General features: G+C 43.4%; 1 protein-coding gene across 3 annotated transcripts in view; it reads left to right on the top strand.

The window, feature by feature from the left end:
* The window catches only part of PDZD7 (PDZ domain containing 7), a 114,213-nt gene that overhangs the window by 50,843 nt on the left and 46,821 nt on the right, over nucleotides 1-16,549 (top strand). For all 3 annotated transcript variants that reach the window (XM_073555789.1, XM_073555790.1, XM_073555788.1), the window contains 5 exons: nucleotides 1,244-1,384; nucleotides 4,320-4,494; nucleotides 10,721-10,897; nucleotides 14,029-14,176; nucleotides 16,422-16,482. In XM_073555789.1, the coding sequence (XP_073411890.1) occupies nucleotides 1,244-1,384; nucleotides 4,320-4,494; nucleotides 10,721-10,897; nucleotides 14,029-14,176; nucleotides 16,422-16,482 (702 nt within the window). The remainder of the gene's footprint in view (nucleotides 1-1,243; nucleotides 1,385-4,319; nucleotides 4,495-10,720; nucleotides 10,898-14,028; nucleotides 14,177-16,421; nucleotides 16,483-16,549) is intronic.

Below are 16,549 nucleotides of genomic sequence, written 5' to 3'. Positions count from 1 at the left end.
TAATTTTATTTTCAGTTTTGAGTTAATGATATGCTCGTGCCCCGAGCCGGCCTGTGGGGGTCTTCATGTGGTGCTCTGATTAGGTATTCATAATGCAGACTGCTGACAGGTCGCTGATCCCTCAGTCACCTGCCCCCTAATTTACATAATGAATATCTGTACATACTGAAGAAAACCCTTCTGCAGGCAGGTGACAGCCATGGCTCCTGCGCTGCAGCATAATCCCATGTTTAATGTCCCAATAATAAATATGGTAGTAGGTGGCAGTAGCTGCTATCAGTGCATATAGGTGATTGGATAGCATCTACTGCGCATGCGCCAGTAGCATCATCTTGCTGGAGACCTCCAAGATGGCGCCACCCGCACCTGCGCAGTAGCAGATATAGGAGATAGGATAGGATCACCTATATACACCGATAGCAGCTACTGTGCCGGAGCGACGGGCACCATTTTAAAGTTAATTTTTTTTCTATCTGAATAACATCAACCACATTTATTATTAGGACACTACACATGCGATTATGCTGCAGCGCAGGTGCCACGGCTGGCTCCTGCCTCCAGAAGGGTTTTTATTTTTCGATTTTCCGCAGTATGTACAGATATTCATTATGTAAACTAGGGGGCAGGTCTCTGAGGGATCAGAGACCTGTCAGCAGTCTGTATTATGAATATCTAAGCAGAGCACCACATGAAGACCCCCCAAAGGCCGCCCCAGAGCATGAGCATATCATTAAGTCAAAACGGAAAATAAAGATTAAAAAAGAACCACAAGATGGATTTCATCAACCAAGGTATCATTGTAATCAGTATAACGGTCGCCGACCTGACACTGTCTGTAGGTTAATTTTCACAATCATGCTGACAGGTTCCCTTTAAATGAAAGTCAATAGAACCACTTATTTTGGCAACAGATCTTAGGTTGGATTACAACAGGCCTGATCCTTTTTTCCTGCAGGTGACAAGCCTGTGTAAGAGGGACCTCGAATTAGCTCATTCTCTTCCAATTTAGAAAAACAAGCACTCTGCTGAGACGAGCAAGCTAATAGAGAAGCCGTCAGCTGTGTCTTTGCATTGTCAGTTTTAGACTTTGTGTAGATTGCGATAATGCAAGCTTGTTTTCTTATATACTCCTTTTCGTTTTTTTAATTTTTTTTTTTCTTCTATGCCCTTCTTGGCTGTGTAACGTTCTAAAAGTTCTTAATTAAAAAATTAATCAAACTAACCTGTACTGATCTCTTTTCAGCCAACAGTGATGAAAGTGATTCAATCCTCGCAATCACAGTGGATAAAACTCCCGATGGAAGATTGGGTTTCAGCGTTCGAGGTGGTTCAGAACACGGGCTGGGGATATTTGTCAGTAAGGTGGAAGAAGGAAGCAGTGCTGGTAAGATGCATGTATTCCCGATGTGTACTATATCTTACATGTCTAATAGTGTTGTACTACAACACTTGACATGATATAGATATATACTGCTCAAAAAAATAAAGGAACCATTTAAACATAGGATGTGGTATTTTAGTGTTCCCTTTATTTTTTTGACCAGTATATATACCGTATATACTCGAGTATCAGCCAATCCGAGTATAAGCCGAGGCACAAGTATAAGCCGGGTATGCATTGTTCCCTCAACACCATCCAGGTATGCATGGCCTCCTCATCCCTATCCTGGTATGCATTGTCCCCTCATCCCTATCCTGGTATGCATGGCCCCCTCATCCCCAATTTGGTCTGCATGGCTCCTCATCCCCATCCTGGTCTGCATGGCTCCTCATCTCTATCCTGGTATGTATTGTCCCCTCAACCCCATCCTAGTATGCAAGACCTCCTCATTCCTATCCTGGTATGCATGGCCCCTTCATCCCAATATGGTCTGCATGACCTCCTCATCCCCATCCTGATCTGCATGGCCTCCTCATCCCCATCCTGGTCCCATGGCCCCCTCATCCCTATCCTCGTATGCATGGCTTCTCATCCCTTTCCTGGTATGCATGGCTCCTCATCCCTATGCTGGTATGCATGGCTCCTCATCCCTATGCTGGTATGCATGGCTCCTCATCCCTTTCCTGGTATGCATGGCTCCTCATCCCTATCCTGGTTTGCATGGCTCCTCATCCCTTTCCTGGTATGCATGGCTCCTCATCCCTATGCTGGTATGCATGGCTCCTCATCCCTATCCTTGTATGTATGGCTCCTCATCCCTATCATTGTTTGCATAGTCTCCATCAGAAAAACATAAAAAAAATCACCCATCCTACTTACTGTCCCTGCGCTCCCTCGCAACGACTTGTTCCGATGCCAGCAGCTACAGTGGCGAGGTGATCACGTGTGCCCGCTGCAAAAGAGGAATGAATATTCATATGCGAGCGCTTTAGCTGCAGCAGCCGGCTCCTGCCTCCTGTGACCCACTGCTCTGCCGCTGCAATTCCCCCTCCCTATTCTGGGACCCTCACTTGAGTATAAGCCGAGGGGGGCTTTTTCAGCACAAACAATGTGCTGAAAATCTCGGCTTATACTCAAGTATATACGGTGTATATACATATATGATATATCTGTGTGTATACATCATGTATATACCGTTAAACAGTAAAACTGAAACACCAAAAAGGAAAATCATGGCATTCTAGAAATCACAGGATGAATAGACATGTTAATGATATACAAATTATGACAAAATGGAAACATTTTCAAAAAAATCTCGGTGTTCAATATCGAGTATGAGCGCCACGTGCAGAAATTTCCTTCCTTACATGCCTTGGCGGCTATCAATGAGGATGTTAATGGTTGTCAAAAGTGTCCTGCTACACTGAATGCACTTGAGCAAATCATCAAGCTCCGCTGCTGGCAGCCCCCTATGCAATTGCCAACCAATGACATCAATGATGTGCTTGATGGAAGACAAGTCTGGAGATGATGCAGGCCATGGTAACACGTTAAGGTCACGCAGGCTGCTCACGATAGCAATGGAATAAGAACATGCAATCTCGTGTTGTTGTGTTGAAAAACGGTTCCTGGGACGCTTTGGTCGAAATTGCCATACTACTGGTTCGACGACCAAATCAATTTAACGTCGAGCTGTTAGTGTACCTGGAATGAAGATTAGAGGGGCACAGCTACCATACATTATGCTACTCTGCACTGAAGTCCCTGGAGTAGTATCAGTGTGACAGTGCCCCATGAAGGCCTCTTCATCAAGTCTCCAGACCAGTCTTCATCTAACTCTGATCCAAGCGGGACTCATTGCTGATTAAGATAGACCTCCATTCCTGACACTATTGCCATCCTGCTGTACAACTTGATAGCCTTTGATAGCAGTGATGTGAGGAGGACAATGAAGAAGACTTCACAAGGAAACATCACACCAGTCCTACTGGCATAATGTATGGTAGCCGGACCCCTCTAGTCTTCATTCCAGATACTAACAGCTCAGCGATAAATTAATTTGGTTGTGGTACTAGTGGTACGTTAATTTCTCCAAAGTGCCGCAGCAATTGTTTACCACCATTAAACTGCCAGGCTGCATGTTTCTCGTGCTACTGTGTGCAGCTTGCAAGGCCTAAACATGCTGCCATGACCTGCAGCGCCTCCGGATTTGTCTCACATTGAGCATATCTGGGATGTCAGTGGTTGGCAATTGCATGGAGAGGATCCTATTGATTCGTGTGCCCAAGTACATTCATCATGGCAGAGTATTCCTGAGACAATGAATACATTGAGATATTTTGAAAAATTTGTTTCCATTTTTTCATGACACCAGCTGAAATCTATCAGTGATGATAAAGGAATCCTGCCACTTGGTGAAAAAATAATAGTAGTTTAGAAATTCTTCTGTAACCAATGCCATTAATATGTTTTCCAACAATAAGGCTGCGAAGGCCTTGAGACAGCTCACTGGTTTTACCCATCATGAGAGGTTTCTTGTGTGGCACCTTGGTAATGAGAAACCCTTTTATAAGCCATAAGTTGAACCAGCTGTTATTATTTTTCACTAAGAGACCGGATTGCTTTCTAATTACTGATAGATTTCAGCTTGTGTTTTCAGCTTTCCGTGGCTTTTTGCACCTCACTTTCTTCATGTGTTCAATACTTTGTAATTACTGTGTAATTTCTCATTATTACACACAACTCAATTTATGGACATCTATGGATTGATTTCTTTGCCTGTGTGGATTGGGTGGGTTGTTACGGTCATCTGGTAAGAATTTCATGTCAATAGCACTTTTAGAAACGTATTTACTTAGAAAATTGGTAATGTGTCCAATACTTATTTCACCTACTGTATATGCATAGGGTATAATACGCTTTTATTTCATACTCGCAGATCTAGCCGGGCTTTGCGTTGGAGATAAGATTGCAGAGGTGAATGGTATCAGTTTAGAAAGTATAACCATGGGAAGCGCTGTCAAAGTTCTGACTGGGAACAACCGTCTACGTATGATGGTGAGACGGATGGGAAAAGTGCCAGGGATTAAGTTCTCCAGAGAAAAGACCACATGGTAAGCAGAGCCGTACTCTTCACTCACATCCTCCCGCTCATTGTCAGCCATTCTAGGTAACCAAAAATCACAATGTATCACCTCTATGGGCCAAAGAGAGCGTGTCAAGTTCATTAGAGGATCACAGTATCTGCTTTCACAGTAGTAAAAGGGCTTGTGCGAGCGTGAACTCTGACCAGAAAACGCGCCACTCGGAGACGCCCCACTAGGTCTATGGAAATCTAGTGAATGCCGATTTAACCTTTAAATGTAGGGTGTGCAGCAGGGCTGTGGGCCGTGGCATTCATGTCTACTTATAATAAAATAATATTTCTAATATCTCTACAAGTTCCTAGTTATGTGTAGTTCTGAAGTAATCTCCTGCTAAAACACTCATTTTATTTAAATAGCAAAACACAGCCCAGTAAGTTAATCTTTGCTAAAATCAGGGTCTCAGATCCTACACCATGATGCTCTCAGGTTATATAGCAAAAATCTGCTGATGGATTCGCTTTAAACATGTACGTTTCTCTCCATTCACTTCTATGGGAGTTAGCTGTGCAAGCATGGGTGGCTATTTCTGTGGTTCACATTGAAGTGGATGGGGAGAGCCATGCAGGTGCGCAGCCACTTCTCCATGGACAACTGTCCACTCCGTAGGCAGGATAGATTTCTGGAAACAGGTGTGGGTCCCAAAGGTGAGACGTGCATCTACTAAGTATTTTCAATGTATTCTGTGGATACGCCATAAAGCTGAGGTTACATGGGAAAATGTGTTGCACAACCTTAATTCTTAGACAAGTCGCATGACCAACAAGATCTATACAACTTGTCTGGGACTTGTCATACAACCATTTTTTGAGTTGTAATTACAGATGGGCAAACCCAGTAGAAATGTTCGGTGCTTGTACCGGACAGTCACTGTTCGGGCCTGAACGCTGAACATGGACTTTCTGCTGAAACCGGGAATTCATTATTTTCAATTGGGTTTGAGTTCTAGTGGAAGTCCGGGTTCTGGTCCGCCCATCCCTAGTTGTGATTTGCTTTTAATAAATTGACTAATTGGCAGGGAAGTCACACACAACTCGCTGTCACATGTGAGTTGCAATGAAGTCTATGGCAAATGAAAATAAAATGAGATGGATATCACCAAAAATTAGATGAATTAACTAAGTCCATAATAAGAGCATTATTGAATGTACGTCCATGAGAGCGATATATAGCTGATCTTCCACCGTGAATTTGCATTCAGAAAATCACTGTGTAATTTTGAACCAGCAATTTTTTTTAGCAAAGTTAAGAAATCTCTTTTACACAGTGCAGAGATAATCTGCAGTGGAAAATACTCAGCTCTCCAGATTTGACAGCTGCATATTTTCAATGGGGAGTTCACAGTTTGCAAAGCAATCGGTGATATCTGGCTAGTCAGGACTGTAAAGTTCGGGGTTTGTACCGGACATTTCGTGTCCAGTACCAAACTCCGAACATGAACTTTTTTCCTTAAATCCATTTTACTGTTTGTGTTTGGTGTCAAGTAAAAACAAGCATTTAGGTCGTGGGCACTTCTCGAGTCATCACAGTATTGGATTAACTGTGATTTGACTGTATAAACTCCACTTCATGGGCTGCGCCATCATTTTACTCTAAGACTGGTGTAGAGTGCCATAACAGCCTGGTGCACAGTGCCATAACAGCCTGGTGTGGAGTGCTATAACAGCCTGGTGTGGAGTGCCATGACAGCCTGGTGTACAGTGCCATAACAACTTGGTATGGAGTGCCATGACAGCCTGGTGCACAGTGCTATACCAGCCTGGTGTGGAGTGCCATAGCAGCCTGGTGTACAGTGCCATAACAGCTTGGTGTAGAGTGTCATAACAGCCTGTTGCAGCGTGACACGACAGCCTGGTGTAGAGTGCCACAACAGCCTGGTGTAGAGTGCCATAACAGCCTGGTGTAGCATGCCATGACAGCCTGGTGCAGCGAGCACTAAGAGTGTAATTATCTGCTGACCAGTTTCTCTTCTCTACTGTGCACTTTTTGGGTGGAAAAAATTAAAAGATCATCAAACACTTGACGTGGACATGGCCGTGGTGCTGCTGGTGTAGCTGCTACAGGGAGAGGACATAGTCGTTCGGTGCCTGCTACATGACCAAATGAAACCTCTTCATCTGGAGCACGCAGTTGTCAGGGCGTTCTGCGTAATTTCGTAGGCCCGAGTACCACTGGACCAATGGTGAGGCTCCAATATGTTGATGCGGTTTTAGATTGGATAGTTGAAAATGCCTCCAAATCCTTTGCATTATCTTCCATCCAGTCCACTGCAGAAAGCGCAGAGTTGGCACCTGCGGACCATGGTCATCTGGCTTCCACCTCACTCCCTTACAAATCAGCCAGGCAATCTGAGCCTCAAGTCATGCAGCACTCACTTCTGCTTTTTGATGACTCCGCTGGCTGTGGTTCCGTGGGCCATCCACCTGGCCCTTACCCAGAAGTGGAAGAGACCGAGTGTACTGATGCCCAATCACTTGTTCAGTTGGTGGACGAGTACATGGGTCAGTGGACCACTGCAGCACATCTCTGATGATGACAAAACACACGTGCCAACTACTGCATCTTTCTGCAGTGCGCAGACTGGCAAGGAGGGCAGGGGTGAGGTCCTGGACCCTACATGAAGTGAAGGCTATTCGTGTGACGTGTGCAGTTGGGAGGAAGAGTACCACCGGCATGATGAGGCATCTGAAGTCAAAGCATGAGCTGCAGTGGAATACACATCTGAAAAAAACAGGTAATATCTGAGGCTCCTCCTGCTCCATCTTCTGCTGTGGTCTCGGCTTCTAACTCCTGCTCCCAATCAACAGGGCCACCTAGATTACAGCAAAGAGAATGTGACAGCATCACCACCAGCCCCGAGCATCTCCACACAGTCCCATGGAAGCGTTCAGTTATCTATCCCCCAATCAATGGAGAGTAAGCGAAAGTACTCCCCTATCCATCCACAAGCCCTGGTCCTAAAAGCATTTTAAAATTCCTGGCATTTGAAATTCTGCCATTTCGGCTGGTAGAGATGGACAGTATTAAAACACTGATGGCAGTGGCTGTCCCACATTACATGGTTCCCAGCCACCACTACTTTTCCAGTCAGGCCATCCCTGGCCTGCACACACATGTTGTGGACAAAATCAGGTGTGCGCTGTGCAACTCCATCAGTGGCAAGGTCCATATAACCACCAATAAACGTATCAGTAAGCATGGCCAGGGACATTATATCTCCCTAACTGCTCACTGGGGTAAATGTAGTGGCGGCTGGGACAGAGGCAGAAGATGTTCTGGCACATGTCCTACCACCACCAAGGATTGCTTAATGTGTCTCTGTCCATGTAGCTTCCTACCCTTACTTAACTTTCTCCTCCGCCTGCTCATCCAGTAAGCATATCACCTGCAACACAGTCAGGGGGAAACGACAGCAGGCTGTTCTTAAAATCATCTGTTTGTGGTAAAGATCCCACACCGTACAGGATCTGTGGGCGGGATTCAAAGAACAGGCAGTTGAGTGGTTGATGCCGATGAGCCTCAAGCCCTTCCTGTTGATGTGTGATAACGGGCTAAATCTCGTAGCAACTCTGAGCCTAGCAGGTTTGATGCACATCCATTGTCTGGTGCATGTGCTGAATTTGGTGGTGCAGAGATTTCTTAAAAATTACTCCAATATGTCAGAGCTGCTACTGAAAAAGCATGCTATCTGGGTGCGATTTCGTCATTCTCACCCTGCTGCTGCTCACCTGTCAGCGCGGCAACATCACTTTTGCCTTCCCTCTCACTGCCTCATATACGACGTACCAGCAAGGTGGAACTCCACCTTGCACATGCTGGAGAGACTGTGCGAGCATCAGCAGTCAATAGTGGAGTTTCAGCTGCAGCGTGCATGGATGAGTTGCTCTGCGGAACAACACCACTTCATGACCAATGAGTTGGCCTCCACTCGAGTGGGACTTTTGTGCATTGTTGCGCTGCTTCTAGTACTCTGCCAACATTGCCAGCGCTTGATGACGCCATTATCAGTATTACTATTATACTTCTTTGCCTGCTTGAAAAACCGCTTCGGGCAATAATGGATGAGGTGGTCGCACAGGAGAAGGAGAAATAGAGACCATTCACAACATTATCAGGCCAGTCGTCCGCACATGGCTCGGAGGGTGGGTTCTTGTACCAACAGCAACCAGGTACACAATTGTCCAGCCAGGGGACAGTTTTGGAGAATAAGGAGGAGGAGGAACTGTGTTCACAGCAGGGTAGCATTCAAAGCAACTCGCATTCATCACTGGAGCATGGCTGGGGGATATAGAGGACCAAGATGATACACCTCTCATCGAGGACAGTTTGTCGTTGCCTCTGGCCAGCCTGGCACACATAAACAAATACATGCTTCTGTGCTTGCACAATGACCGCTGAGTTGCCTGGTTTGTTGCCAGTACTGATTACTGGATGTCTACCCTGTTGGATCCCCACTACCAGGACCACGCACCATCCTTCTGTCACTGGAGCAGGATCAGAAAATATGGGCATACAAGCGCATGCTGGTAGACGCACTACTGACTGGGGAGGTGGTGGGGACTGACACTGAAGGCTAGCCTCCTTAAAACGTGGAAAACCTTGCTCAGCACCCCACAACATCTGGCACTACCATCTGATATGGTCCGTATTAGCAGGAGACAGCGTTTCAACAACATGGTAGAAAAGTATGTGTCTTCATGTATGGGGTGATGGGTCTGCGCCACTTAATTTCGGTGTCTCCAAATTGGACACATGGTCTGAGCTTGCACTTAATGCCATGGAGGTGCTGGCCTGCCCTGCGGCAAGATGTGTTCACAGACAGGCGCATCTGCCTGTCCACAGACAACATGAACAAGCTCATATTCATTAAAATGAGCCAGGCATGGATCCCACAGGACTTGTCCTTGCCAAGAAAACACAAAAACAGTCTTGTCTACCTCCTTCTCCTCTTCCACCTACAACTCCATGTCCATCTCCAGCTCCTCCTCAACCTCATCCTCCTCATGGACCTCTGCATCCTGGTTCAATATTATTATTTTTTTTCTTAGTCTGTTATTTTTACTAATTTCCACAAAAAAATACAAAAACAAAAAATACAAACAATGTTGGCTACCTCCTCCTCCGCCTCTTTTACCTACAATGTGACGTCCATCTCCTCCGCCTCTACTAGGGCCTCTGCATCCTGGTTCAAGATTATTATTTTTTAATATTTTTTTATTCTATGTTATCTTAAGTCATTTTCCTGTCCATATCTGTTTGCAGGGCAATTGTCCTGCTCTTACCCCCATTTAGCTTCCTTTTGCTGCCCCCTAGCCCTTACTACGACCACTTTACAGCCATTTTACAGCACCAAAGTTCAGGTTCCCTATTGGGTTGAGTGTCAAGTTCAGGTCAAGTTCTGGTGCCCAAACCAAACTTTAGATTACAGTTTGACCTAACGTCCACGGGTCCACTCATCTCTACTGGCTACTCCATAGTATTTCTGCAATGAAGTCCACAGTGTTTTTTGCCACTGTGGATTTTCACAGAATATTTTCTGGCAGCAAATCAGTCATCTGTAAGAATACCTTGCTTTTCAATTTTTGAAGGGTCCAGGTCTACTGGGCCAAATAGCAATAATATACTATTTTATGCTATACAATAAATGTGCAGTGACACAAATACAGTAGAAGGTGCCCCATGGCAAAAGAAAACAACATAATGGGGTCTGTACTAATGCTCGATCATGCTATCCCCTTCTCCACACTCTGCTTCTCTATTTTAGCATTGCCATCAGTTTCTTTAATTTAGAAGGATCAGAAAAATCTGGGCCGCCATATCATTAAAAAACAACTTCACAATAGGTCTTGATTAAAAACTTCCTACGGTTTTAGGTTTACAGCTCCCATGCAGATCTATGTGTTCTAGTGATTGCATATTACAAGACCTTGCACACTCCGTAGATTAGGAGAGGTAGGGCAAGATTGAAGGGAGTACGACTGCATGGCCAGACTGCATAGTCTTCCTTAGTAGTCTGTTACCATGGAGACACATAGGTCTGTGTAGGAGTGGTGTACACAAGATACACAATATTTCAAAAATTGTTTTTGTTTTTTTAAATTGAGATTCACTCTAGCGATAACTGGTTGGAAGAGTGTGCATGCATGTTTGTGTCATCAATGTATTAGATCATATATCTCCCTGTCTTTAATTTCAGGGTAGATGTGCTGAATAAGAGACTCATAGTAGAGAAGGGAAGTTCGACACCATCAGACAGCAGCTCTGAAGATGGAATGAAAAGGATCGTCCATCTCTACACATCCTCTGATGACACATGCTGGGGGTTCAACATTAGAGGGGGGAAAGAATTTGGACTTGGGATCTTTGTTTCCAAGTAAGTGAAGAGTCCACACACATACACTTTTATATTTTAGTTCATAAATTGTTGTACTTATTTCTCCGTCATCTGAGCAGTTGGGTAACTTTTGTGGGTGCGGGGGTTGCAGTCACACTCGTACCCTACAGCTTAGGGGAGTCAAAAGATGCATGATCGTTGAGATCCCTGTTGGAAATTTTGCTTTGGGGCCCATAAGCTTCTGGTGACTTCACTGCATCGGTGCCCACCATGTTACAATTGTGAGAGGCAACTTTAAATATTCCATGAAGTTAAAAATATGATGTAAGTTGCATAGTACATCCATCTTTTATCTATTATATCAAATTACTTTTTGCAACTTTGTGTTTCTCAGTACTTTTGCAGCTGTGTTTTTCCAGATTGCACCCAATAATAATAAAATTAGAAACTGTATATTTTTTAATCCTTCACTGATTTTTGAGAAAAATGAGCCTAAAATATAAGCTGAAGGCCCCTAAACATATGAGTGAAAAGTCAACCAAACATGGCCATTTCAGCAGAACCGTCCACCATTTAAAGGGAACCTGTCACCCCCCTGCAGGCGTTTTTAAGTAAAAGAGCCACCTTGTGCAGCACTAATGCTGCATTCTGTCAAGGTGTCTCTGTTACTTAGCTTCCGTTCCACTGCAGAAATAATTGTTTATAAAATTGTTCAAAAATACCTGAAGTTTTACAGGGGGACAGGTCTTACCCCCCTCCGACAGACGCCTCGCATCCATTACTCATTTCGTATTTGTCGCCGCCTCCTCAGTTTTCTTTTGAAATGCGGCACCTGCGCTGTACTATATCTTCTTGGGCATGCGCAGTCAGCGCTGCCCGTGCTCTCAGATCACATCCCGGCCTTCATACCGCGCGGCCACAGATCCCACAGGTAGTTGGGAGAGATAGCTGTCAGTAAAAAGAGCAAATGGGAGAAAATTATCTACTGTACTTGGGCAGATAAAGAAGCACTACTCCTATCAAAATTGTTATCCTCTAAATATATTGCAATCATCATATTATATAGCACTGTGTACTTACACTTGCTCATTTTGCCTTTCTACTCAGTTAATTCTTCTCTTTTCCATTAAGTCTATGACATCACGTGATTAAAAATTGACTAGCTGAATCCTTCTATACTCTATGTAGAAACAGGAAGTCTCTTTTCCGTGCATGAGTCATCATTAGAACTACAATTCTACATCACTGCAAAGTCCCTGGCAGCCCAGCCTCAGCCAATCTTCGACTCCTGACCCAGTAGTTCTGCTCCTACATCCAGCCAGGGACTTTGCAGTGATGTAGATCTGATTTTCATCCATTTTTTAATACATGTGTACATTACTACCATCAGTGTGACATCACATACGAGGAAAAAAAAGACATCTGAATGATGACTTATCAGGGTATCTATAAAATTATGTAAAGTCATAAAACCTGTTGTGATCTTAAATTCCATATATCACGATATGTCTCCTACATTTTAGCTCTCATTTACACTACCTTTCAAAAGTTTGGGGTCACCCAGACAATTTTGTGTTTTCCACGAAAACTCATTTTATTAATCAGACGAGTTGCCAAATGAATTTACAATCTAGTCCAGACATTGTCAAGGTTCGAAAAATGATTTTTATTTGAAATAATAATTTTCCCCTTCAAACTTTGCTTTCGTCAAAGAATGCTCCCTTTGCAGCAATTACAGCATTGCAGACATTTGGCATTCTAGCAGTTAATTTGCTGAGGTAATCTGGAGAAATTTTACCCCATGCTTCCAAAAGCCCCTCCCACAAGTTGGTTTGTCTTGATGGGCACTTTTTGTGTACCATATGGTCAAGCTGCTCCCACAACAGCTCAATGGGGTTGAGATCTGGTGACTGCGCTGGCCACTCCATTACAGATAGAATACCAGCTGCCTGCTTCTTCCCTAAATAGTTCTTGCATAATTTGGGTCATTGTCCTGTTGTGGGATGAAAATGGCTCCAATCAAGCGCTGTCCACAGGGTATGGCATGGCGTTGCAAAATGGAGTGATAGCCTTCCTTATTCAAAATCCCTTTTACCTTGTACAAATCTCCCACTTTACCAGCACCAAAGCAACCCCAGACCATCACATTACCTCCACCATGCTTGACAGATGGCATCAGGCACTCTTCCAGCATCTTTTCAGTTGTACTGTGTCTCACAAATGTTCTTCTGTGTGATCCAAACACCTCAAACTTGGATTCGTCTGTCCATAACACTTTTTTCCAATCTTCTTCTGTCCAATGTCTGTGTTCTTTTGCCCATATTAATCTTTTCCTTTTATTATCCAGTCTCAGATATGGCTTTTTCTTTGCCACTCTGCCCTGAAGGCCAGCATTCCGGAGTCGCCTCTTCACTGTAGACGTTGACACTGGCGTTTTGCGTGTACTATTTAATGAAGCTGCCAGTTGAGGACTTGTGAGGCATCGATTTCTCAAACAACAGACTCTAATGTACTTGTCTTGTTGCTCAGTTGTGCAGCGGAGCCTCCCACTTCTCTTTCTATTCTGGATAGAGCCTGTTTGTGCTCTCCTCTGAAGGGAGTAGTTCACACCGTTGTAGGAAACCTTCAGTTTCTTGGCAACTTCTCGCATGGAATAGCCTTCATTTCTAAGAATAAGAAAAGACTGTCGAGTTTCACATGAAAGTTCTATTTTATTTTTCTGGCCATTTTGAGAGTTTAATGGAACCAACAAATGTAATGCTCCAGATTCTCAACTAACTCAAAGGAAGGTCAGGTTTATAGCTTCTCTAATCAGCCAAACTGTTTTCAGCTGTGCTAACATACTTGTAGAAGGGTTTTCAAGGGTATTCTAACCATCCATTAGCCTTCTTACACAGTTAGCCAACACATAGTACCATAAGAACATTGGAGTGATGGTTGTAGGAAATGGGCCTCTATACATTTATGAAGATATTGAATTACAAACCAGACATTTGCAGCTGGGATAGTAATTTACCACATTAGCAATGTATAGAGTGTATTTCTGAATCATTTAATGTTAGCTTCATTGGAAAAAAACAGTGCTTTTCTTTAAAAAATAAGGACATTTCTAAGTGACCCTAAACTTTTGAACGGTAGTGTATTTTATCATATTTTTGTTTTGTCCTCAGAGTTGATTCAGGGGGAATAGCTGAAGAAAGAGGCATCAAAATTGGAGATCAAGTCCTTGCAGCCAACGGAATTAACTTTGAAGACATAAGCCATAGTAAAGCGGTCGAAGTGCTAAAGGGGTTAACTCACATCATGCTCACAATCAAGGTGAATCCAAAATGGTTTATTTAGAAATCATAAGACACGGAACAAATAAATTCCTACAAAAAAAAGTCACTTAAATAATGTTTCAAAGCCGCAACAATAAATTCAAACCAAGCTGGTCACACTCCAAATATAAAGCGCAAAATAGTAGCGTCATCCACAGATAAGGAACTTGGCTTAAAAGATCCAGCAATCTAGTGGGTTCTCTATTCTGGTGTTCCAAAATCCCAAACAAGGTGTACTTTTCATAAGGGAATAAATGTAGAAATCAGAAGCCTAAAGCCCACAATAGTGAAGTACTAAAAGAACATAAATGTATTCTATTGGGATTTTTTGTGAAGTAGCTAGTATTTGTGAAGTGTAAAGGAAATGATACATAGTTTTCTAAATATTTTAAATATAAAAATCTGAAAACTGTGATGTGCATTTGTATTGAGCCCCCTATAAAAGATGGAAGATGGCTGGCAATTGTGATACTTGGTGCAGGGAGCTAGTGTCACCACTACAGTGGTAAAATAAGAAGAAAATGCTAAAATGTTGCTCTGAGTGCACTTGTGATGAAATGTTAGAGAGCCACCTCTGATCGCTGCTGTTTAACTCCTTAAATGTCACTATAAGTTCCTGTAAAAAATGAAGATTAGAAAAACATATATTCTTAATATTCTAAAAAAAAATTAAAAACTTAAAAGTTGAAATCACCGATTTTTACCCAGCCAAAAATCAAGAAATTAAAAAAGCTTATTTACTACTTCACCTCCGCATTCATAAAAGTCTGATCTACAAAAATACAAAATGACTTAGTCCATAAGGTAAACACCATGAAGAAAAATAAAATAGTAACCACAGAATTGCTGTTTTTCGGTTGCTGTATCTACTTCGGAAAATACAATGCACAGAGATCATATATATCGTATTTTTGGACTGTACGCACTTTTTCCTCAAAATTTTTTGGGGGAAATGGTTAGTGCATCTTATAGTCCAAATGTAGCTTACCTGGGGGGTTGTGGCGGTGGTGGAGTGGCACCACGAGAGGCAGGGTCCCTGCCTCAGGAAGTCGGTGGTGACAGAAGTGGGGAGATGCGCAGACCAGAATCGCGGCCCAAGACTTCAGGAAAATGGCCACCGCCAATACAATGCACTCCGCTATGCCTCACTGCCGACACCAGGCCCGCAGCATCGCTCCAATGGGGCACTCACTTCACCCACCCAAGGCCTACGGCATTGCTCCACTTCTGCTGCCACCGGTATCCTGAGGAAGGAACCATGCCTCCTGTGACCTCGCTCAACTGCAGCCGCCCTCCAGGTAAGATACCTTAAATTTGGACTATAAGACGGACCCCATCTTATAAAAATCTTTTTTTTTTCTACTTTCCTCCCCAAAATTTGGGGTACGCCAAAATATTACAAAAGATACTACAGCTACGACAAACAACAAGCTCTAATTGAGGAAAAAATTGTGATTCTCCCCCAAATTTTTGAATGACCTTTTGTTAAGGAAGCCAGTGGCGGCAGAAGTGGAGCAATGCTGTAGGCCTTGGGTGGAAGAAGTGGGTGCCCCAGTGGTGTGATGCTGCAGGCCTAGTGTGGCGGCTAGCGGAGTGCATTGTGTTGGTGGCGGCCATTTTCCTGAAGCCTTGGGCTGCGATTCCGGTGTTCGCATGTGTCGGCCCACAGCTATGAGTTTCACTTTTTGTATTGAAGAACTGAAATAAATTAACTTTTTGATGATATTCAAATTTAGTGAGAAGCATTTGTAGCTGCAGTAGTACTGACATGTAGGAATTATAACTTGGCTTGGTGACCTGTTCATTCTCATAGTAGGAGTCTGGATCAGCTACTTCTGTTAATGTTTATGACATAACTGGTTGAAAAATTAGAAAAATCGATAAACCTACATCATAGACACATATTATTAGAAGCAAATTATTTTTCTGAACAATAAAAAGAAAGCTTTGAGGGACATGCCTGAGTGATGGAGTCATTAGTGAAAACCTGCGCCTGTTTTTGGTTAAGTGACTTACCACTAATTACCTCCTCCATAAAGGGAAGGGTATAATCAAGCATCACGCAAGCTGCGTCTCAAGGCACTGCAGGGTCACTTACTTAAGGCTCTGTGTCTACGGTTTCATCTGTGAAGAGCAATGTATTATTCATCAAACAGGCCGATCAGGTTTTACTTTCTGCAGCTCATCTCATATTTGCAGGTCTATGTGTATTTTATTAGCGTGTATCTCGTTGTGTCTTACAGGAGATGGGGATGTACCCTGCGTACAAGGAGATGATTGCAGAGTATTGTTGGTTTAATCGATGTAAGTACTGAATAATAAAACAGGATTGTGACGTTTGAAGGGAATCCTGGTGCAAGGAACTCCATTT

This window comes from Dendrobates tinctorius, unplaced genomic scaffold (genome assembly GCF_039654945.1).
Source record: "Dendrobates tinctorius isolate UK_male_01 unplaced genomic scaffold, ASM3965494v1 ptg000230l, whole genome shotgun sequence".
Lineage (NCBI taxonomy): Eukaryota > Metazoa > Chordata > Amphibia > Anura > Dendrobatidae > Dendrobates > Dendrobates tinctorius.
This window is presented reverse-complemented; position numbering and strand designations above follow the sequence as displayed.